Source organism: Aegilops tauschii, chromosome 6, assembly GCF_002575655.3.
Source record: "Aegilops tauschii subsp. strangulata cultivar AL8/78 chromosome 6, Aet v6.0, whole genome shotgun sequence".
Classification (NCBI taxonomy): Eukaryota; Viridiplantae; Streptophyta; class Magnoliopsida; order Poales; family Poaceae; genus Aegilops; species Aegilops tauschii.
This window is the reverse complement of record NC_053040.3, coordinates 494,801,628-494,819,606: the sequence shown is the minus strand read 5'-3', so window position 1 is coordinate 494,819,606 and position 17,979 is coordinate 494,801,628. Positions and strand designations below refer to the sequence as shown.

At 44.2% G+C, this 17,979-nt stretch overlaps 1 protein-coding gene across 2 annotated transcripts; it reads right to left on the bottom strand.

The window, feature by feature from the left end:
- Positions 1-934: 934 nt before the first annotated feature.
- LOC109787275 (uncharacterized) lies at positions 935-15,798 on the bottom strand. 2 transcript variants are annotated; one of them, XM_045230233.2, is made up of 17 exons: positions 15,510-15,798; positions 12,679-12,797; positions 12,470-12,515; positions 12,162-12,234; positions 12,014-12,071; positions 11,458-11,553; positions 11,250-11,367; positions 10,614-10,880; positions 9,754-9,855; positions 9,228-9,585; positions 9,025-9,138; positions 8,214-8,845; positions 7,793-7,986; positions 6,517-6,736; positions 6,163-6,282; positions 4,986-5,753; positions 935-4,466 (listed from the first exon to the last, which is right to left on the bottom strand). In XM_045230233.2, exons 1-17 carry the CDS (start codon positions 15,702-15,704, stop codon positions 1,362-1,364), a joined length of 6,585 nt encoding a protein of 2,194 aa, XP_045086168.1. In that variant the 5' UTR covers positions 15,705-15,798; the 3' UTR covers positions 935-1,361. The 2 variants fall into 2 exon arrangements, with proteins under 2 accessions (XP_045086168.1, XP_020201420.2); XM_020345831.4 differs by lacking the exon at positions 15,510-15,798 and adding an exon at positions 13,653-13,993.
- Between the last annotated feature and the right edge of the window lie 2,181 nt (positions 15,799-17,979).

Here is a 17,979-nt window from a genome sequence, read left to right as displayed (position 1 = left end):
GTGCCCGCCATGGCCCAACGCATCGCTACCAGGAGGAGGACGTGAGGCGCTACAGTGATCAAACAGTTGGCGATGGGGAGATCAGAGGGGGAGACTTGTATGAGATCTCATATTAGGTGAGGTCGTTAGACCAACCTCAAAATTTTATATTTAGACATTTCAAAAATATCTGAAATTATTTGACAAAATTTATGTGAGGTATGTCTACAACTTCAAAATAAAATCATCTCAAAATCGATGTACATTTAGATATTCAAAAAAGACAAATTCGAATGTGAATAGTGACAGTTTTGGGTGAATAGTACTTTAACACTATTTACATCTGATTTTTTTCTTTTTTGTTTCTATTAATGTAAGTCAAATTAGGAGTTGAAACTTTTTGAGGTTGTACATCAGACATTGATATGTGTCTACAAAAAATTTGAGAATATTTGAACATGTATTTTTTGTCAGAAAAATCGAACTCATTGATCTCACCTAATATGAGGTCTCACACAAGTCTCGCCCAAGATCAGACGGTGGGCGAGCCGACTCATTTGTGCGCCAAATCAGTCGGTTGACGCCTTAGCGTCCGCCTTTTTGGAATCATGTAAATCAAACTTGTGCGTCTGGTGAGAAAATGAAAAACAAAAGGTCTGGTGAGATGTTTATATTTTCGATGGACTTTTATAATAAATCTGATCTTTTATAATAAATCTGATCTTTTTGCAAAAAGAAAAGAAAGAGGATATAATAGGATGACGGATAGAAGAAAACTGCAAATACAGTGTGCTCTTTTTTTTCCTCCTCTGGCTTTGTTGGGAGGCCACGTGAAGGCCACTGTTGAACACATTTAAATTCCTATACAAACATATCACATGCTAAAGCTCTGAATACTGTGAGCTTGTCACCCTTCAGAGATAATCACATAAAAAAATAACAGGGCAGGAAAAGATCAAGGGACCAACACATGCAGTTCCACTGCATTTGGCATTATCATCATCATTTCACAAAGCAAAGATAACAAAAAGGGAAGATTTACACATGCATGCATACTGCTCCAGCCAAAACAAGGAAGAACAAAAAAGCTTTGTACACTGAGCTCAACTAGAGTCTACAGCTAACATCCATCCATATATCATCAACTCCGCAGCTAGGCCTTACGCGTCCGGCCGCGGGACATATAAATACAAGTTTCAATCAAAATTCAAAATTTTAGTTTGCCCAGTTCAAAGCTCATCCAATTGTCGCCTGGGATGCGCCTCATCAGCCCTCTCTCAGGTTGAACCGGCCATCTTTAGCTCCTATAGATAGATGTACAAGCCACATTGAGTTGACAAACAACAACAGCATGATCCTGCGCTGCAATGCCGGCGCGCCTCCTACCCGATGTTGGCCACGAACGGCACCAGGCGCTTGTGGTCCCGCTTGCGGCCGAGGGCGCAGGTGTCGAGGACGCGCCCGAGCAGCAGCCGGGTGTTCTGCAGCGCCACGTCACGCGTGACCAGGCCAGTGTCCACGGGGGCGGCGACGCCCTGGGCCGCCATCATGGACCCGAACCCCGACCCGGCGGCGTACTGGAGCGGCCCGCTCCGGGCCTTGAACGACGACTGCGGGAGCAGCATCCTCTCGAGCACCTTCTCACCCGTCATCACCCCCCCATGGCCGCCACCGTTCTCGCCCGACAGCCCCAGGCTGTCGTCGCTGCCGGCCACGCCGCCGCCACCACAGCTCCGCAGCAGCGCCTCCAGCACGTTGAGCGCCTCCGCGCACAGCGCGCTCTCAACGAGCTGCGAGACCACGTTGTACACCTGGGGGATCTGGGACGGGTCCACGGGGGTCTGCTGCAGCAGCGACTTGAGCATCAGGAGCACCACCCGCTGGTAGTCCAGAGGGCCCCTCTCCAGGAGCCTGAGGAGGTGCCCGAAGGCCAGGGACGAGTGCTTTGGGAACCACTCGGTGCAGATCGGCGGCGAGGCGCGCGCGAAGAGGTCTTCCAGTGAGATGATTTCCCCGTAAGAGTATGCTCTGAAGACCTCGGCTAGGACATGAAGAGATTTCACACGGCACCATCCTGAGATATTGGATGCCACGTAGTAGGCCTTCTGGTTCTGTTCTTGTAGAGGCGAAGCTGACCCGAGGGAAGATACGTCCTTGGTGAGCTGCAACCCGAGCCATGGGAGCAGACCTGTGATGTGCATCAGCAGCCTTGTCTCGGGATTCCCAAATATAGAATCACATGTGGGTATCGTGATCCTGGATAGCACCTCGATTGCAGACCCATGGCTGGCGCTAGACATGAGCCCTTTCAGTACCAGCGGCTGCACGCCTTCAAAATCAGGGACCTTTCCAGTCTCAGTGACAGACAGCAGCCTCTCTGAGGTAGTCCTCGACTCCAGCCTGTGGAGGTCGCTTATATACCCATTGACGTCGAATTCATCACGGGGCATGCTGGAGAGCAACACATTTTCAGTTGTCCGGTCACGGAAGGTCAAGCGATCAATCACCCTACAGAACAATTCAAGCACTTGGCAGTAGATGTGGACAAAGTCGGTATGCATCAGCGCAACACAGCCCCAGAAGAGCTGCGGGTAAAGTATCACCTTCTCAGGCTCCATGTTCTCGACCATGACTTGCAGTGTCAGCAAGTTCTCCATTGCAAACCCCAGAACAGACGGGACAGGGTTACCCAAACATCTGTGGACACACCTCAGAAGCAGCACACAGCTATCACTCTTGACACTAGGACGTAAAGCACGATATATCTGGTGCGATCGGCAGGCCAGGTGACGGGATGTGCACTCCATGGCCCACTTAAGTGCTTCAGCACCCCAAGTCTCACGAAGATCCCCCTGGAAGAAAATTGCACTGACCATGCTTTGTACGAGTGCTGACAAGAGTGAAGTGCTAGGAAGCTCAGTACGGACAAGGGTAGGATCCTCGTTCTCCCACATCAGGCTGCCTCTTTTAGACTGGATGTATTTTATCAAGCTCACCACATGCTGCTTATTCTCCCTTTCACTGCTCTCAACCTCATACAGTTCAAGATGCCGGCCAGCAAGCGAGTAGAGGAGATTCACGAGCAAATCCTGGCAATGCTCAAGCACAATGTCTTCCGAGCTATCCATTGAAACACACGTGACATGGAATAACAGAGGCAAATTTTCACGGAAGTCCTCATCATTTTCATAAGCAATTTCAGCAAGGAGAATCAAAGCTATGTCGGCACGTGAAAGCAAGTGCTGGTGCCCCTGTAATGCAGATTGGAGCTCGTTAGCATTAATCCCATGAATTCCACTGCCCCCTTGATGCAGAAATTCATCATTTGAATTTGGGGTGTCAAAATAGTAGTCTCCACTATCCCTGGAAACATGACGGCTCCTCAGATGACCAGCCGAGCTGCGGACACCCATCAACGGCCCTGACATGTTCATTAACGCTGGAAGGAGCTGGCCTGACCGGCCTGTAGTGGGGTTTGGGATGTTGGTCACCTCCGGGGCCAATGGGCTCAATGGGCCAGACACACTTCGTCCAGTGACTGTCGATGTCCGCCAGCTCAAGTTTCCGCTGACATTCCTGATTGCGCCATCAAGGGAACCACGGACAAGCAGAGGAGACATGTGAGGCTGGCTATCAATTACTGATGATACCTGAGAGGTAGTAGGTCCTTGGGAGAACTCCAACACAACATTTGCAGAAGCATCAAACTTCCCAGGCCTGATTGGTTCCTCATTCTCTTCAAGCATTCTCTGAGATAACTCACAGACCAAGTGATCAATGGTCTGCTGTGGGCAAATTCGAGCTAGGTATAGACTGACACGCTTGGCAACTGAGAAGTAGGTAGCAAATGCACCAGTGATCTCTGCTGATGGATTGGCATCACAGTCCTCTATCCCTCTGGTAATCAAGAAGTTAAGCACAGGGATAATATTGCGAGTATTGCTTGCAACGGTGCTCCATAGTTTCTCAATCTCATCAGGGAACTGATCACCATGCTTCCATGTCACGTAATAAAGACTTTTCAGCAGTCTCTCACTCCACCCAGACTCCTTTAATCTCACAAAGTTGAGATTTTCTATCCAAGGAGCCATGCATGTGAGGACCTGATGCTGTGCTATAATGTCCACTGCGTCAAGCTGGCGCTGCATAATTTCCTCGCATAGATGCTCACTGAGTTCAGGATGGTCCTTGGCGAGCTTTGAGGACAGCTTGTACTGGAATTGTTGGTAGGAGTCTGGAAGGTTGCCGACAACAGATGCCCGATAATGTCCAATGCCATCAGCATCATCTTCAGCCCATTCACGGAGAGAGAGTGTCTCCAGCATCTGGAGGGCACTGTCACGGATCAGTTTTGTTTGATCGACCACCTTGTAGAGGATCAAGCTCAAAAGACTCTGGATCTCACATTTTGGAATTTCTTGACGCATGTAAACTTCAGCCAGAACACTGAAATACCCATCCGCTATTGCAGCGTCTGGAGAGTAGCACTGCAAAGATCGACAGATGATTGAAACCATCAATTTAACAGTGATGGCAAGCAATGCTGTAAAAACTATAAGCGTAACATCCTAGAAGGAAATAACCAAGAATGACTAAAGAAAAAAAGAAAAATGAAACAGCTCAAGTTTAGGGTATCCCCTGAATTATCTGAGTTCCTAGACACTTTTATATCTTCCATAGTAGCTTAAATCCTATTGTGTTTTATTCTGCCCCCCCCCCCCCCCCCCCCCCCCCAAAGGGGCAAAATGTCCCTGCTCTTTCTCCTGCTGTTTTCTCTTCAGAAAAAATATATGAGTAGCACCATCCTAAGCTGAACATGATTAATCAACATGATAATGGTCACCAAAGAATTAATAGACCAGTTTGAGAAGAGAACATCAACATGAATATACAAATGCAACTAAATGGCTAATTTAAAGCACACACAATGTGTACCCAGTGCAATTAGTTCACTTGTTGCCACACAGTCAGAAAGTATAAGGCATAAAAACAGAAGCAGAACTTACCTGGTCTATGCAAGCAGGGAACAAATCCAAATTTGTCTGCAAAATATTCTTCAACGCAGTTTTTGCTAAGAGAACTCGAAACTGACTAGCCTTTTGTTTGTCCTTTCCACCAAAGCGTCCTCCATCGGTATGCTTTGAATATGATGGTGTTCGAGGGTCTACTGGTGAATGCCCAAAAGGTGCTCTCAGAGCTGGTTCCCCGAACAAACTATTGATCCACAATATTACACGACCTGACATCTTTCTAGCATTATCATCAAAACAAGGACCATAAAGCAAAGAAGCAATAGCATGCATGGAAGCCCAATTGATGGCTTCCAACTGCTCAGCCATTTCCCTGTCAAATGCAAGCTTGTCGAGTGATTCCCTTGACCTATTATGTTGAGTGGCTTTATATCGCTCAAGTTCACGGCGATAATCAGTGCCGCCTTCCTGCCCCCATGAGCTGCCAGATTCATCACTCCAGTTAAGGAGAAGATCGAAAAGTTTCTTACGTATTCTGTTGTCAAACCTCTCGGACCTTGCATCAACAAACTCAGGAGCTAGATATCTTATGACAGATGCTAATGCATATCGGAGAGGCTGCACATCCTGAAAGCCATCAGATGATGACATGTTGATTTGGCGGTATGTTTCTTCAATAAACTTTAGAAAATGTAAACGGAGAACAGGCTTCCGAATAAGCATCCCAGGCCAAATCTTTTCAGCTATCATTCGATGTATGTTTGCAACATGAGTGCGCAGATCCTCACGGCGGGACCTAGGATTCTGCAGACGCAAACACATAAGAAAATAACTACAGTGAGAGAGCATACATTATTATGCCTATTTTAAATGTTGATGTGCTTGTTCTTGCATACAGACTAATGCAAAAAATAGAAATACAAATGATATGTGCATTTTACTATATTTTAACTAATAAGTTAGAATATTGGGTATGGAATATGGCCAAAGAGAAATGAAAGAGCTTATTAAGCTACATAGCTATGTAAAGTCAACTGAATCAAATAAGATATGTCATCAGAGAAGCAAAGGTCAAGTTTCACTGAAACAGCAAGGTCTACCAAATATTTGACCTCTTGAGTGAAGATGTTTAAGGAATAAAGAGGCAGTGACTTCAATGAATCCAACAATTCAACCACTATACTGATATTGGAAGAAGGTAAAGCCGATGTACCTTCCATTTTGATTTTCCTTCAGTTTCTGATGAAACATCCTCAAGAAAAAATGCAAGTTCACCAAACATGATTTCACATACTTCTAGATGTGAGTGCCCAAGTGCAGCCGTAGCAGCAAGCTGCAGAAACAAAAATAAACCAAAAGGATAAGTTAATTCATGTACTGATGCCATAATCAACTAATCATGTACTATGTTGAAATGCTTGACGGAGATTCAATATACAGCAAAATGGCATTAATACTTTAATCCATAGTCTGTTAGCTCATGATTGTCCCGCAAAAGTCATTATAGTGCAAAACTAGAGCAATATGCAAGGTGGAGTTTGAACGCTTGGAAAAATAATCATCTTACTGCATATCCTTCTGAACCATGGCGCAACGAAGGGAAAATTGTATGGAAGATGTCTCTCGCTGCTTTGGGAACGAATTCTTTGTTATCAGGTGGGCAAGAGCATGCAAATGTTGCATATATCAACCACTGGTCAAGCTTGGCCTCAGAATCTTGTAATTGCTGAGACTTTCCACCTAGCTCGGAGGGAGTGATTTGATCAAGTCTCCTAACAACTTCTAATCTGTTGAGTCATGAAAGAAAGTCAATAAGATGCCCAGCCAAATTGTCAAATCAATGCAGAAATCTGAGTTGTTTAAGCTCTAGAATGAAGAGAAAAAGGAAAGAAAGAAGCAAGGTCACATTGATCATTGCTCTTGGTAGTGACAGAAACTGGCATTGATCCTTGACCTTGATAGAGGCAGAAAACAATGGTCTACGAAGTAAGAGAAAACCCTGACATCTCATCAATTCTTCACATGCCCACACCATAATAACATAACATACTTCAACACTCAACCATCTTAGTGGAAACTTAAATAAAAGCTAATCGATATTTCAAACGACTCAAGCTCTAAGCATTACACGATCACATAAGAACACTAGTTCTGATATTACCAAACTGTACAATGCATCTTTGGTATTGGTTTCTCACTTGACCATCAAATTCAATAAAACGACATATTAAATTTTTACACTATATAGTATATTTGTTTTTATAAGCTATTTAAAGAAATATAAAGTCCTCTGCAGCAACACATTCCTATGCTAGTTTGAATAAACAAATTCAGTAAATAAACCAAAGTCAAGGGCATTTGTCTCTATTGGGTGTCTCAAGAATAAACAACTTCAGTAAATAAACCAAAGTCAAGGGCATGTGTCTCTATTGGGTGTCTCAAACTCTCCATCTAAGGAGGTTTTAACACAACTGGTCAAACTCCCCATCTAAGGAGGTGAGCTTCTACTCCAAATTTCTTGCTAACAGAATTCAGAAAGAAAAGAAGCCCTACTGTAGTGTTTCCATAGTGCAGAGAAGCCTCTGCATAATCGAACACACAACAGAAAACCGCCATGGGAAAAAAATCAACTAGCATATTAACAAACTAAACCATATATACAACAACTCTAAGGCGCAAGCGCACAAGATTATGAGAGACTGCAACCATGTGGTATGGAATAGGGTACCGACTTGTAATTATTCTGTCTGCATGAACGATATAATGGATAACATGATCACACTTTTCTTAAAAAAATTAAAAAATATATCCAAAAAAATCCAGAAGAAGACCGGAGTTCTTGCCTTGCAACATGCACAGAGGCAGGACAAAGTTCAGCCGCATATTTCACAATTTCACTCAGGTAGCGGGCCCATCTACTTTTATCAGCGCTCTCCAAGATGGATTGAAGTGTCACATCAGAAGGGATGGGATCCATCTCACGTCTCAGATCATAAGGTCGCCCTGGATCCCAATAACAGCTCTGAACAATGTCTTCCTGCAAAATTATCAATATTTACTTATGTGGTCAAGCGTGAAAAGGTTCAATGACAAATTTCAAGGCTCTGTTCGGAATGTACGGGTATAGGAAACCGCGAGAATATTAGAGGAAAGAAACATTGTAACTAAATATTTTACTTTCAATTAAAAATGTTGCATCTCAGACGAGTCTTCTGATAGCTCAAAAAAACTTAAATCCAACAAGAATTGATATAAGGAACTCACCCCATTTTCCTCTATGATGTCAATGATAAATATTGGTTCTGGTTCAAGTCTCAGTTTATTGTCGCCTTCATTTGCTGAGTAATCTCTGAGATCATTCTTTAGAGATCGAACACATCGCAATAACTCCAGAGCTGTAAGCCGTATTTGAACATCAGCAGAGCTGAGAAAGACAAGACCAACCGCATCCATTTCCGAGGCACGGAATTCAGATATATCTTTGGACCTATGAAAAGGAGATGATCTCTGTAGTGTATCGCCTCCTAGACTAGAACGTTTAAAACTTTGCATATCTTTTGCCAGAAGTTCCTCAGAGAGGCAAGCTCTCCACAACCGCATAAGCTCTACTAGGCGTCCCAGTGAATTGAGAATCAAAATAGGGAACTCATCTGGGAGTTTCAGGATAAAAGTAGCCATTCCTTTCAGCACAGCAAACCGACGATCAGGTAGAAATCGTACAATCCTGTTCAAAACTAGCACGGCTTCTTCACGGACAACAGGGTCAATACTTGTTACATGTTGAGGTATAATCTCAGTCATTCTATCATTACGCCCCACCTCTTCTATCAAGTATGGTATACATTTAAGCACAGATCTGAAGAGTGATCCCTGAGATTTATCCTTTGTTACGTTATCTGAAAATATGATATTAGAAATCAGGGGTAAATATAGCAAATGGATTAAAGTATTTGCTGCTCTCTTTAACAATTTTCATTATCAGTATGGTCCAAAATAAATACATAGAAACAATAGCACTTGGCGGTATTTTGAACATTTGCTACATATGATGAATTGATGATAAGTAGCAACATACCAATTGTAGCCTTCGATGATGTAAGAAGGGCTAGGCTATAAGCCTTGCTACAAGACCTTAATATTGACTCGATGGCTGACTTGACTTTTGGAACATAGTGGCCAATACCATACACTGAAAATACAGAGTAAATATACTGCTTACCATATTGTCACAAAATAGTTAAGTTCTAAAAACTGATACAGCTGCCAAAACCATGTTACCTTGGAAAACATCCAGGCCAATTTGTTGATTCGATGGAGAAACAACAATCTCAAGCAAAGCCCTAAGACCAACAACCTTTGCTTCACTAAGACTGTCTGGTTTCAACAGTTCAAGTATCATATGATTCATTGCAAAATCCAGGTTGCTCTCAGCCAAGGTCACACAAAACTCAACAAGTTTATCATGCTGCACATCTTGAGTCAGTAATCCTTTCTTCAACACGGTCAGCAATTGAGAGGTCACACTGTCTAAATAGTCCCAAACTTGATTTCTGGGCTGATAATCTGCATAAACGTTTACATAAAATTTTACCAGACGGTGTAGACAATCTAGTGCCATTGATCGATGATTCTTATCCTGTGCAATAAACAGCCAATCAGACGTATGCTTCATGCAGCACAAAGGAAGAATGCAAGTTCATAAATCAGAATCTCTAATATTAAGAAAAAGAACAATACAAAATATTGATCAGTAAGACAGTATGAGATGATAATCTTGTTCTCATAATGTGTAGACATAAATTACCTTAAGATACTTATACAGGATCTCCAAATGCTGAGAGAAGTTAATGTTGAACGTCTGGGAATCACCAAGGCAAAGAAAAAGAGTGACCAGTGGAAATCCAACCTGCAAAGAAGATTCAGCATCAGATATAAATAGGAAAATATGTGGTGCAACAACAAGTCAGAAACCAGCATGGCACGAAAATAATGAGTGAGAGGAGTTTATTGCCGTAATTTAGGGATGCAAATTTGGAACCTACAGGGTACCCTTTGGCCCTTCTTAGTTCAACCAAATGAACTAACTTTCAAAAGTGAGGTGAATTCTGAAAGTTTAGTTGAACTAAGGAGGGTCCGAGGGTACCCTGGAGGTTCCAAATTTGCATCCCTACCGTAATTCATCCACAACAGTTAAAACAACTTAATCCACACATAACCAAAAAAACACAATTCGTTAAATTTACAGAACATTTTTTAAAGATCTCAGTCCTGTGTCATTAAATCCTCATGCCAGCAAGCAAATAAACATGTAAAAAACATTTGAATAAACTGAGTGATTTGATGATTAAGGAGTAAAATAAAGAGTTTAGGACCATTTATGGAATATAATATTTCTTCCAACTGAGAAGGCGGTGATCGCTATCTAAGATAAAAACAGGAAAAAAAACTTGTGGAAACTGGAAAGTAAGAAGTGTGAAGACAATGTTCATAATATACACTTTCTGGGCATAAAATAAGAAACTGAAGGTAGGTCAAATTTGCGAGGTACCAAAGTGATCAACAGCAAGAAGATTAAGAAATGAAATCAACACATACAATTTTTTGTACAAATATGGAAGTTCAACTGTTCAAGTATAAAAATAAAATAAAATGCCATCAACTTACAGCAATATGCTTGCTCTGCTTATCCATCCAATACATGAGCTGCCCTCTTATTCGAGTAACAGCATCATACCAAAGTGACAATGCAGGTTCCACACCTAGTGGAGGCCAATGATTTTTGCCTCCCTCGGCAAGTGGGGCCAGTATACTTGAGAGCATGTTGCACAAAGCATGTTGCAGTTCACTCTTTCTCTTGTTTGGAGGTCGATTTAGAGGATTTGCTTTTGCGATGAAGGATACTGAAGCATTCAGCCCACCCTCCGTCTTCACCTGGACGAATAAATTAAGGGAGCATACATAAGCCATCATAAATTTTATGATATAGATGCACCATACATGCCAGAAACAAAATGGAGGCATTCCATGCAGCCTTGTTATCCAACAAAAAAGTTCAGAGGATGAACGAATGGAGTATAGATTGCTCATGTTACGGTTTGGTTAGTGGAATTGGAGCACAGTAGCATACTAGGGAATTGAATTCTTAGGAAGTTCCTATATTTTTTTCCAATAAATGAAATGGGTACAACAGGTTTCTATATGTGATGCCAGAATATATCACATTGGCCATGTCATACACTTTGAATCCTTATGAACTGGAACAAATATTAAAATAACGAAGTAGTCTTTGTATAATCGTACCCCCAGCTTGAGGTAGCGCATCCCATTAATAATGTTGAGTGTCTCACTTCTAGCAACAGGAGTATCAACACGGCGATTATTAAGCTCAATAAAAAACCTCTCGGTCACAGAACTAAACCTGCATGAATAATCAGATTTCTAAGTAACTTAAGACAGAGAGATAGATGTTCCCCTGATCCATGGCAGTAGGACACATTAAGAAACGTACCTGATACGTGATAAAGCTCCTAAAAGTTGAGCAACATGATCTAAAAGAAGACCTCGCAGATCAACCAACGAAGGATAGTCTACTTGGCTAACAACCCTGGAGAAGGCAAATAAGGTAGGGAGGGGCTCAGCATCCACAAGTACATAAGTTTCCTTCTCTCTTCTCTTAGGGTAATAAGTTTCCCTTTTATGGCACATGTAAAATAAATTGAGGAACTTGGCACATGTTTTTCTTTTTTGAGGAACTTGGCACATGTAAACAAAATAAGACAGCATATAGGCGTTGCATACATATAAGTACTATTTATGTGCTGTTCCAATGCTCAAACAATCAGCTGAGTAGCCTATTAACTGGCTGACTAACAGCTGATTGGATGGTCACCAAGTCGAATTCAGCATATTCAACGCATTTTGTTAATTTTTTCAAAGGAAGTTTTTGCTCATTTGCTAAGAATTAGATGTTCAATGTACAGCATTCTGCTTTAAGATTGCACAAGCTGGTATTGCCATGATCTTACCATACAAGAAACTGCATTTAAGAGGCAGTAAATTCTCACCTGTCTGCATTAATTAGCCAATCGAATACGAAACTTTCCAAGCCATTCCAAAGTTTCTCTGGGTAAAATAACGCATAAGTTAGCCAACTATGTTAAAAATAATTAACTACGCAAAGACCTCACACAAACAACAGCAAAAAGAGATAACCTGTGATTCCCTCCTGCGGGCAATACTCAGCAAATCGAATGCAGGCTGAGCTGAATATGCACTCAACAGCAAGCTGGGTAAAGGAAAGGGAACTCCATGAATATTTTAGACAGGGGAATGCATTTTAAAATGCTTGGGGAAAGACCAAGTTTGACAGATCAAGGATGAAAAAGTTTTGTAGGTGACAATCTCTAACTATAAGATAATCTACAGAATGCATATCTGGTGATGTTCATTGAGCATACAACCTACAGTGGAAGAGAATATGGTTCTTTGTAAGGAAAACAGATGGTCGGTTGATAACAGACCTTCTTTTGGTATGTTGAGGCATCATGGGCACCTTTTGGTGATTCACTGCAGAATAATGGTGTACAAAACTTCAGTAAAAAGTACAAGACTGCAGAGTTTCTAGAGTAGGAGTAAGCAACAAAGCTGAAAGCTTGGCGTAAAATAAATCGAAATCTTAAAGACTACCAGGTTGGAATTTTTTGAAGAGTTACAATGTCAATCAGCGTACCTTTCTCTCCACCGAAGAAGAGCTTCGAGAAGAGGTAGAGGTGTGTGCCTTGCAACCATGGCAAGTGAATCAAGTACTTGCTCGTAGCTTGGGTCAGATGGCCGTAGGTATTGTCCATCCTGCTTATTTAGAAAGAAAGAAAAAATAGTGCTGCATTATAGCATTTTCTCTGCAAACATAACACGTGGCATCATGCTGATCTGGATGGTAAAGAAAGAAATGCCTAACGTTTCAACAGCGGAATGCACAAATATAGTAACTCTTCTATGCTTTCCAAAAGAGCAAAAGGCAGAAATCCTAAAGCACGGCTGTAAATTGGGCGGTGCGGTGAAATGCACATTGCAACAGACCCCAGTAATGATAACTACACGGTTACAAGAAACCGGCACCCCGAAAGAAACAGCGGCACGCCCACGACAAACCGAATAATCAATGCTCTCCGATACCAGCATACACGGAACACGGTGCATTGCCACCGTGTGGGCAGGAAGCGCACATAGGTTAGGGCATGAGCTAAATCCAAACTCAACCGCGGCACGACGAACCGAGTACTCAATGCTCTCCATATCAGCACACGCGAACAGCGCTGCAAGGGCGTGGTATCGGTAACAGCCAACGGGTTACGCGGCGAGCAGGAGCGACTAAAGCCCCAGCATTTCTAGGCACGCATGCCGCGGCGGCGCATCGGGGCCTAGAGGCGACGCTTCGGAGCATTGGTCAGACCTCCGCAAACCTGATGGCATTTCCGCCGTGTGTGCAGGGGGCGCATACACATACAGGTTAGGTCAGGAGCTAAATCTAAATAAATAAATTCAACGGCGTCGCCCTCCTGCCGTGGCGACGCCGGCAGGCCAGGCGACCCACAGCCCAATCGAACTAATCGAGCGAACCCTACGCGGCGGCGGAGGTGGTGCGGCTCTCGTTGACCACGCACGCGAATGGGGACGGGCGGAATCGGGGAAGGGGGGCGTCACCTGGGCCTGGGCGGTCTCGATGCGGCGGCGGGCGAGCGGGAGGAAACGGGCGAGGAGGGAGTCGACGATCTGCCGGGCGGCGCCGCCCGCGCCGGCGTCGTGCGGGGAGGAGGTGGAGGAGAAGGCCCCCGCGGCGTGCGGCGTGGGGGGCAGCGGCGGCGGGTAGGAGACCCCCGCCGCCGCGAGCGCCGCGGCGGCGGCGAGGTGGTGGGAGGTGCGCGGGGTCGCCAGCTCGCCGCCGAGATCGCGTCGGAGGCGCCGCGTCCGTCCGTCCCCTTCCCCTCTCCTCTCCTCTCCGTGCTCCACTGCCCGTCTGTCAGAGGGAGCCGAGTGTGTGACCCAACCCTCCTAGCTGCCTAATGTTAAGGGTAACACTCCACTCACTTAAACCACATAATACTCCTATGTGTTGTAATTGTTGTTGTTGATGTTCTCCTACATGAATAAATCATCTTGCCATTTATTTTACATTAAGCAAGTGTTAATCATCATGTATCGATTGATTAATTTCCTTTCTTGAAATAAAGAAACACGCATTTCCGTCCGTATCCGTAGACTACTATGGGATTCAGCCAATCACTCCAATGTTTGCAAAAAAAAAAGATTGAAAATCCTCTACCTCTCAAGTCTCAATGGCCTAAGACCACGAACTAATGACCTTCCAACACGGTTGGCTCGTTTCCTCTCTATATCCTTGTAAGCATACATCATTGGCCATGATGTCTCCCGCTTCATATGTACATCTCCCTATCGTTTTACCTTCCCGAATCTTTAGTGAAGCAAGAAAGCAATGGATGACTGAGCGCCAATGGCGAAGTGTGCAAGGTGCATATATTGGGGCGAGATGCAAGAGCACCACTGCCTTTTCATCTCATCCAATTCAGGTATGATTTCTCATCTTTTTTTTATTCTAAGTACAAATTTACTTCTGCAAAGTTTGAATAAGTTTAACCGAGAGTTTAAACTTTAAATTTTAAACTGAGAATCGATAAATTAAACTGGTTGGTTATTAGAGATTCGTTTCAAGCGACAAATAATAAATTATTTATTTTATTGTATAATTATTGCAAAATAAAGAGAACCAAGGCATTGCGTCACTTTTTCTCAAATATGCCTCCTTTGGTTTACAAAAAAATTGTAGCAATTCGAAAGGATAATCTTGTAGGAACAATTCCTTTGAAACCCTTTGGTTTGCTGGAATAGCATCTTATTCATGAATACGAATGTTTTTTTCTGAATAGGATAGGATCCAAAAGAAAAGTTAGCCTAGATCCAATGGGAAAAAGTTTACCCTATATGAACCAAATGACATGTCTTTTTCTGTAGGATTTATGATACATGTCATCTCACTTTCTTGTAGTTCTTTATAACGCATGTTTTTTGTAGCTTTGTGTTCCTTTGAGTTTGGTCAAGGTTGTGGGCACTTGTACTGATATTTTGATTGTTGGATCCATGAATTTGTGCATTTCCTACCGCGTTGGCCTATCGCGGCAACACTAGTAGGTCAGGTGACCCCCATCAAATCAGACTAATCAAGCGACCCAGGCACGATGAGGTTGTCGTTGATCTCGCACACAAATGCGAGCGACCAGATCTGGAAAGCGAGAGGCAAAGGGAGCGGCCAGATCTGGAAAGCGAGGGACAAAGGGAGCGGCCAGATCTGAAAAGCGCGACCAGACCTGGAAAGCAAGAGACAAAGGGAGCGACCAGATCTGGAAAGCGCGGCCAGACCTGAAAAGCGAGAGACAAAGAGAGTGGCCAGACCTGAAAAGCGAGAGACAAAGGGAGCGGCTAGATCCGGAAAGCGCGACCAAATCTGGAAAAGCGAGAGACAAAGGGAGGGGCACTAGGGGGTACCTGGGCCTGGGCGATTTCGATGCGGCGGCGGGTGAGCGAGAGGAAGCGGACGAGGAAGGAGTCGACGATCTGCCTGGCGGCGCCGTCGTGCGGGGAGGAGGAGTCTGGCATGTCTAGAGTGAAGGGGAACTGGGGCCAGTAGGGGACCCCCGTCGTCGCATCAGCGAGGTGGTCGGAGGAGCGCGGGGTCGCCATCTCGCTCGCCCGCCGAGATCACGGCAGAGGCGCCGCGCCGCGTCGACCCCTCCCGTCCCCTCTCCTCTTCGTGCTCCACCGTCTGTCAGATCCAAGTTTGTGAGACTATGTGCCTCTGCCTGGTTAGGTCAATCTTAAAACACTGCACTCACTAAAACCACACAGTCCACCCCCCCCCCCCTTTATGACTCGATCCCTCCCACATTGTATTTTTGCACCCACCCCCTTGGGTTCACCTTTTTGTTTCTTAACTCAATGGGTCTCAAAAATCAAACTTACCAATATCTGAATAGATCAATATTTTCTTCCCTTTCCACCCCTGATGCATCCCCTACCTTCCCCATCATATGGCCATCAGGCTATGAGCACGCGTGGCATCGACCAAAGTAATCTAGATCGCCGTTGGGAGAGACTCGTCCACTGCCAGGAGCGGCGTGCTGGAGCCGACGTCGTCCTCTCAGCTTGCATGAGTGCGGGATGCATATAAGGTGTGCGGTCGTCTGAGGTGCACCTACACTGTCGCGGGGACGACGCATCGACAACGCCTTCAGAGGGATCGCCGGTGGAATGCAAGCCGCGTCAGTCGCCACGGCCACCGAAGTAATTTCCTCTTCTCTCCTTGAACAATCTCTATCCACGATCATGGGCTCGTGGATCCTAGATCTTTGCCACAAGTGTAGCCTCTGCATCGCGCTTGCAGGAATCAATCATCCGCCTCCTCTAATCATTGTTCGCTTCCACTCGCCGGATACCTATGAGTTGTGCAAGAACTTTTTGTCGTTGCCACCACGTGCGTACTGCAACAAGATCTACCAGGTATCTCCACCCTCCCCATTTTCACCACTACCACCGTCCATCACACCATGAGGACACCTTCTTATTTCAGTAACTAGTCACTTCAATACCATAACCAAAATTTAGGTTCGCTTTTGCATTCAAGAGAACGGCCCAACGAACTGATCTTCACCTTTAGAGGACATGGTTTGGCTCTTTGTGACGAGTCATGTGACCCTTTATGTTTGTAACATTTTTCTTTTCATAAGCCGCAATTGCTGACAATCGGATACATGAAGAAACGAATGGCCCTGTATGAGATAGTTTTCTACATTGTTGGTGAGACTCACTGGTAGAAAAAAGCCCTTTAGTCCCGGTTCGCAACAGCCTTTAGTCTCAGCTATGCAACCGGGACTAAATATGCGCGACTAAAGACCCCCCCCCCCTTAGTCGCGCCTCTTACGAACCGCGACTAAAGGCTTTAGTCCCGGTTCTCGTGACTGACCGGGACTAAAGGCCCGTCCACGTGGGCGCCAGTGGTCCGTCGGGGCGGAGGACCTTTAGTCCCGGTTCTCGTGGCTAACCGGGACTAAAGGCCTCCTCCGCAGGTTTAGGGTTTTAGCCCCCCTAAACCTGGTTTCTTTTTAATTTGTAGTGTTTTATTTCTTTTATATTTTATTTTATGTTTTATTTTAATTTTGATGAAGTTTCAGTACACATATTCTACGCTACTATATACATGCATATGAAATTTCAAACAAGAAGAATTCAAGAGGAATATATAATATATATTCAATCTCGGGTGACCATATACAACTTCGAACAAGTTTCAATCTCGGGTATGCATATAAATTTCTTCGTCCTCGGTATAGTGTTCTCCTTTAGGATTGATGACTTCCCTCATGAAAAATCCTGCTAATTCTTCTTGAATTGGTCGGAAGCGAGCTTCTGGACTAAGCCTCCTCCGCAAGTTATCCGTCGCGTTCCGCACGCTATCCGATGCCTTCCACTCAGAGGTGTGTCTCCGGATGTTCTCACAAACATAGTATCCACATAGATTGGTCCCCGGTGGCTGCTTATCCACATTAACTAACCTTCTGAAATCTAGCTCATGTTTGAATTCACCGACAATTTCTTCTGAGAACCGTCTCCAAACTCTACAGGGCAAAGAAAATTAAATGAACAAGGGAGTTATTAGTTACTTGATATTAGGAAATGAACGAAAGAGACCGATCAATATAGAGCTCAAATGATTGAAAATAATTACTTTTGCAGCATTTTTCTCATGTCGGCCCAACGCTTTGGATCCGAATCCATAGAGTCCATGATTAGAACTCTAGAGGTGTGAAGTTCAATATTTAGCAGAATCCAGTGGAACCTGCGGACACGTTACATGCACAGTCATGCATAACTCATCGATTAGACATACCATGCATGGAGTAAACAAAAGAGAATGGGCACAAGAGAGAAACACTCACCCAAAATGGTAAGGAAATAGAAT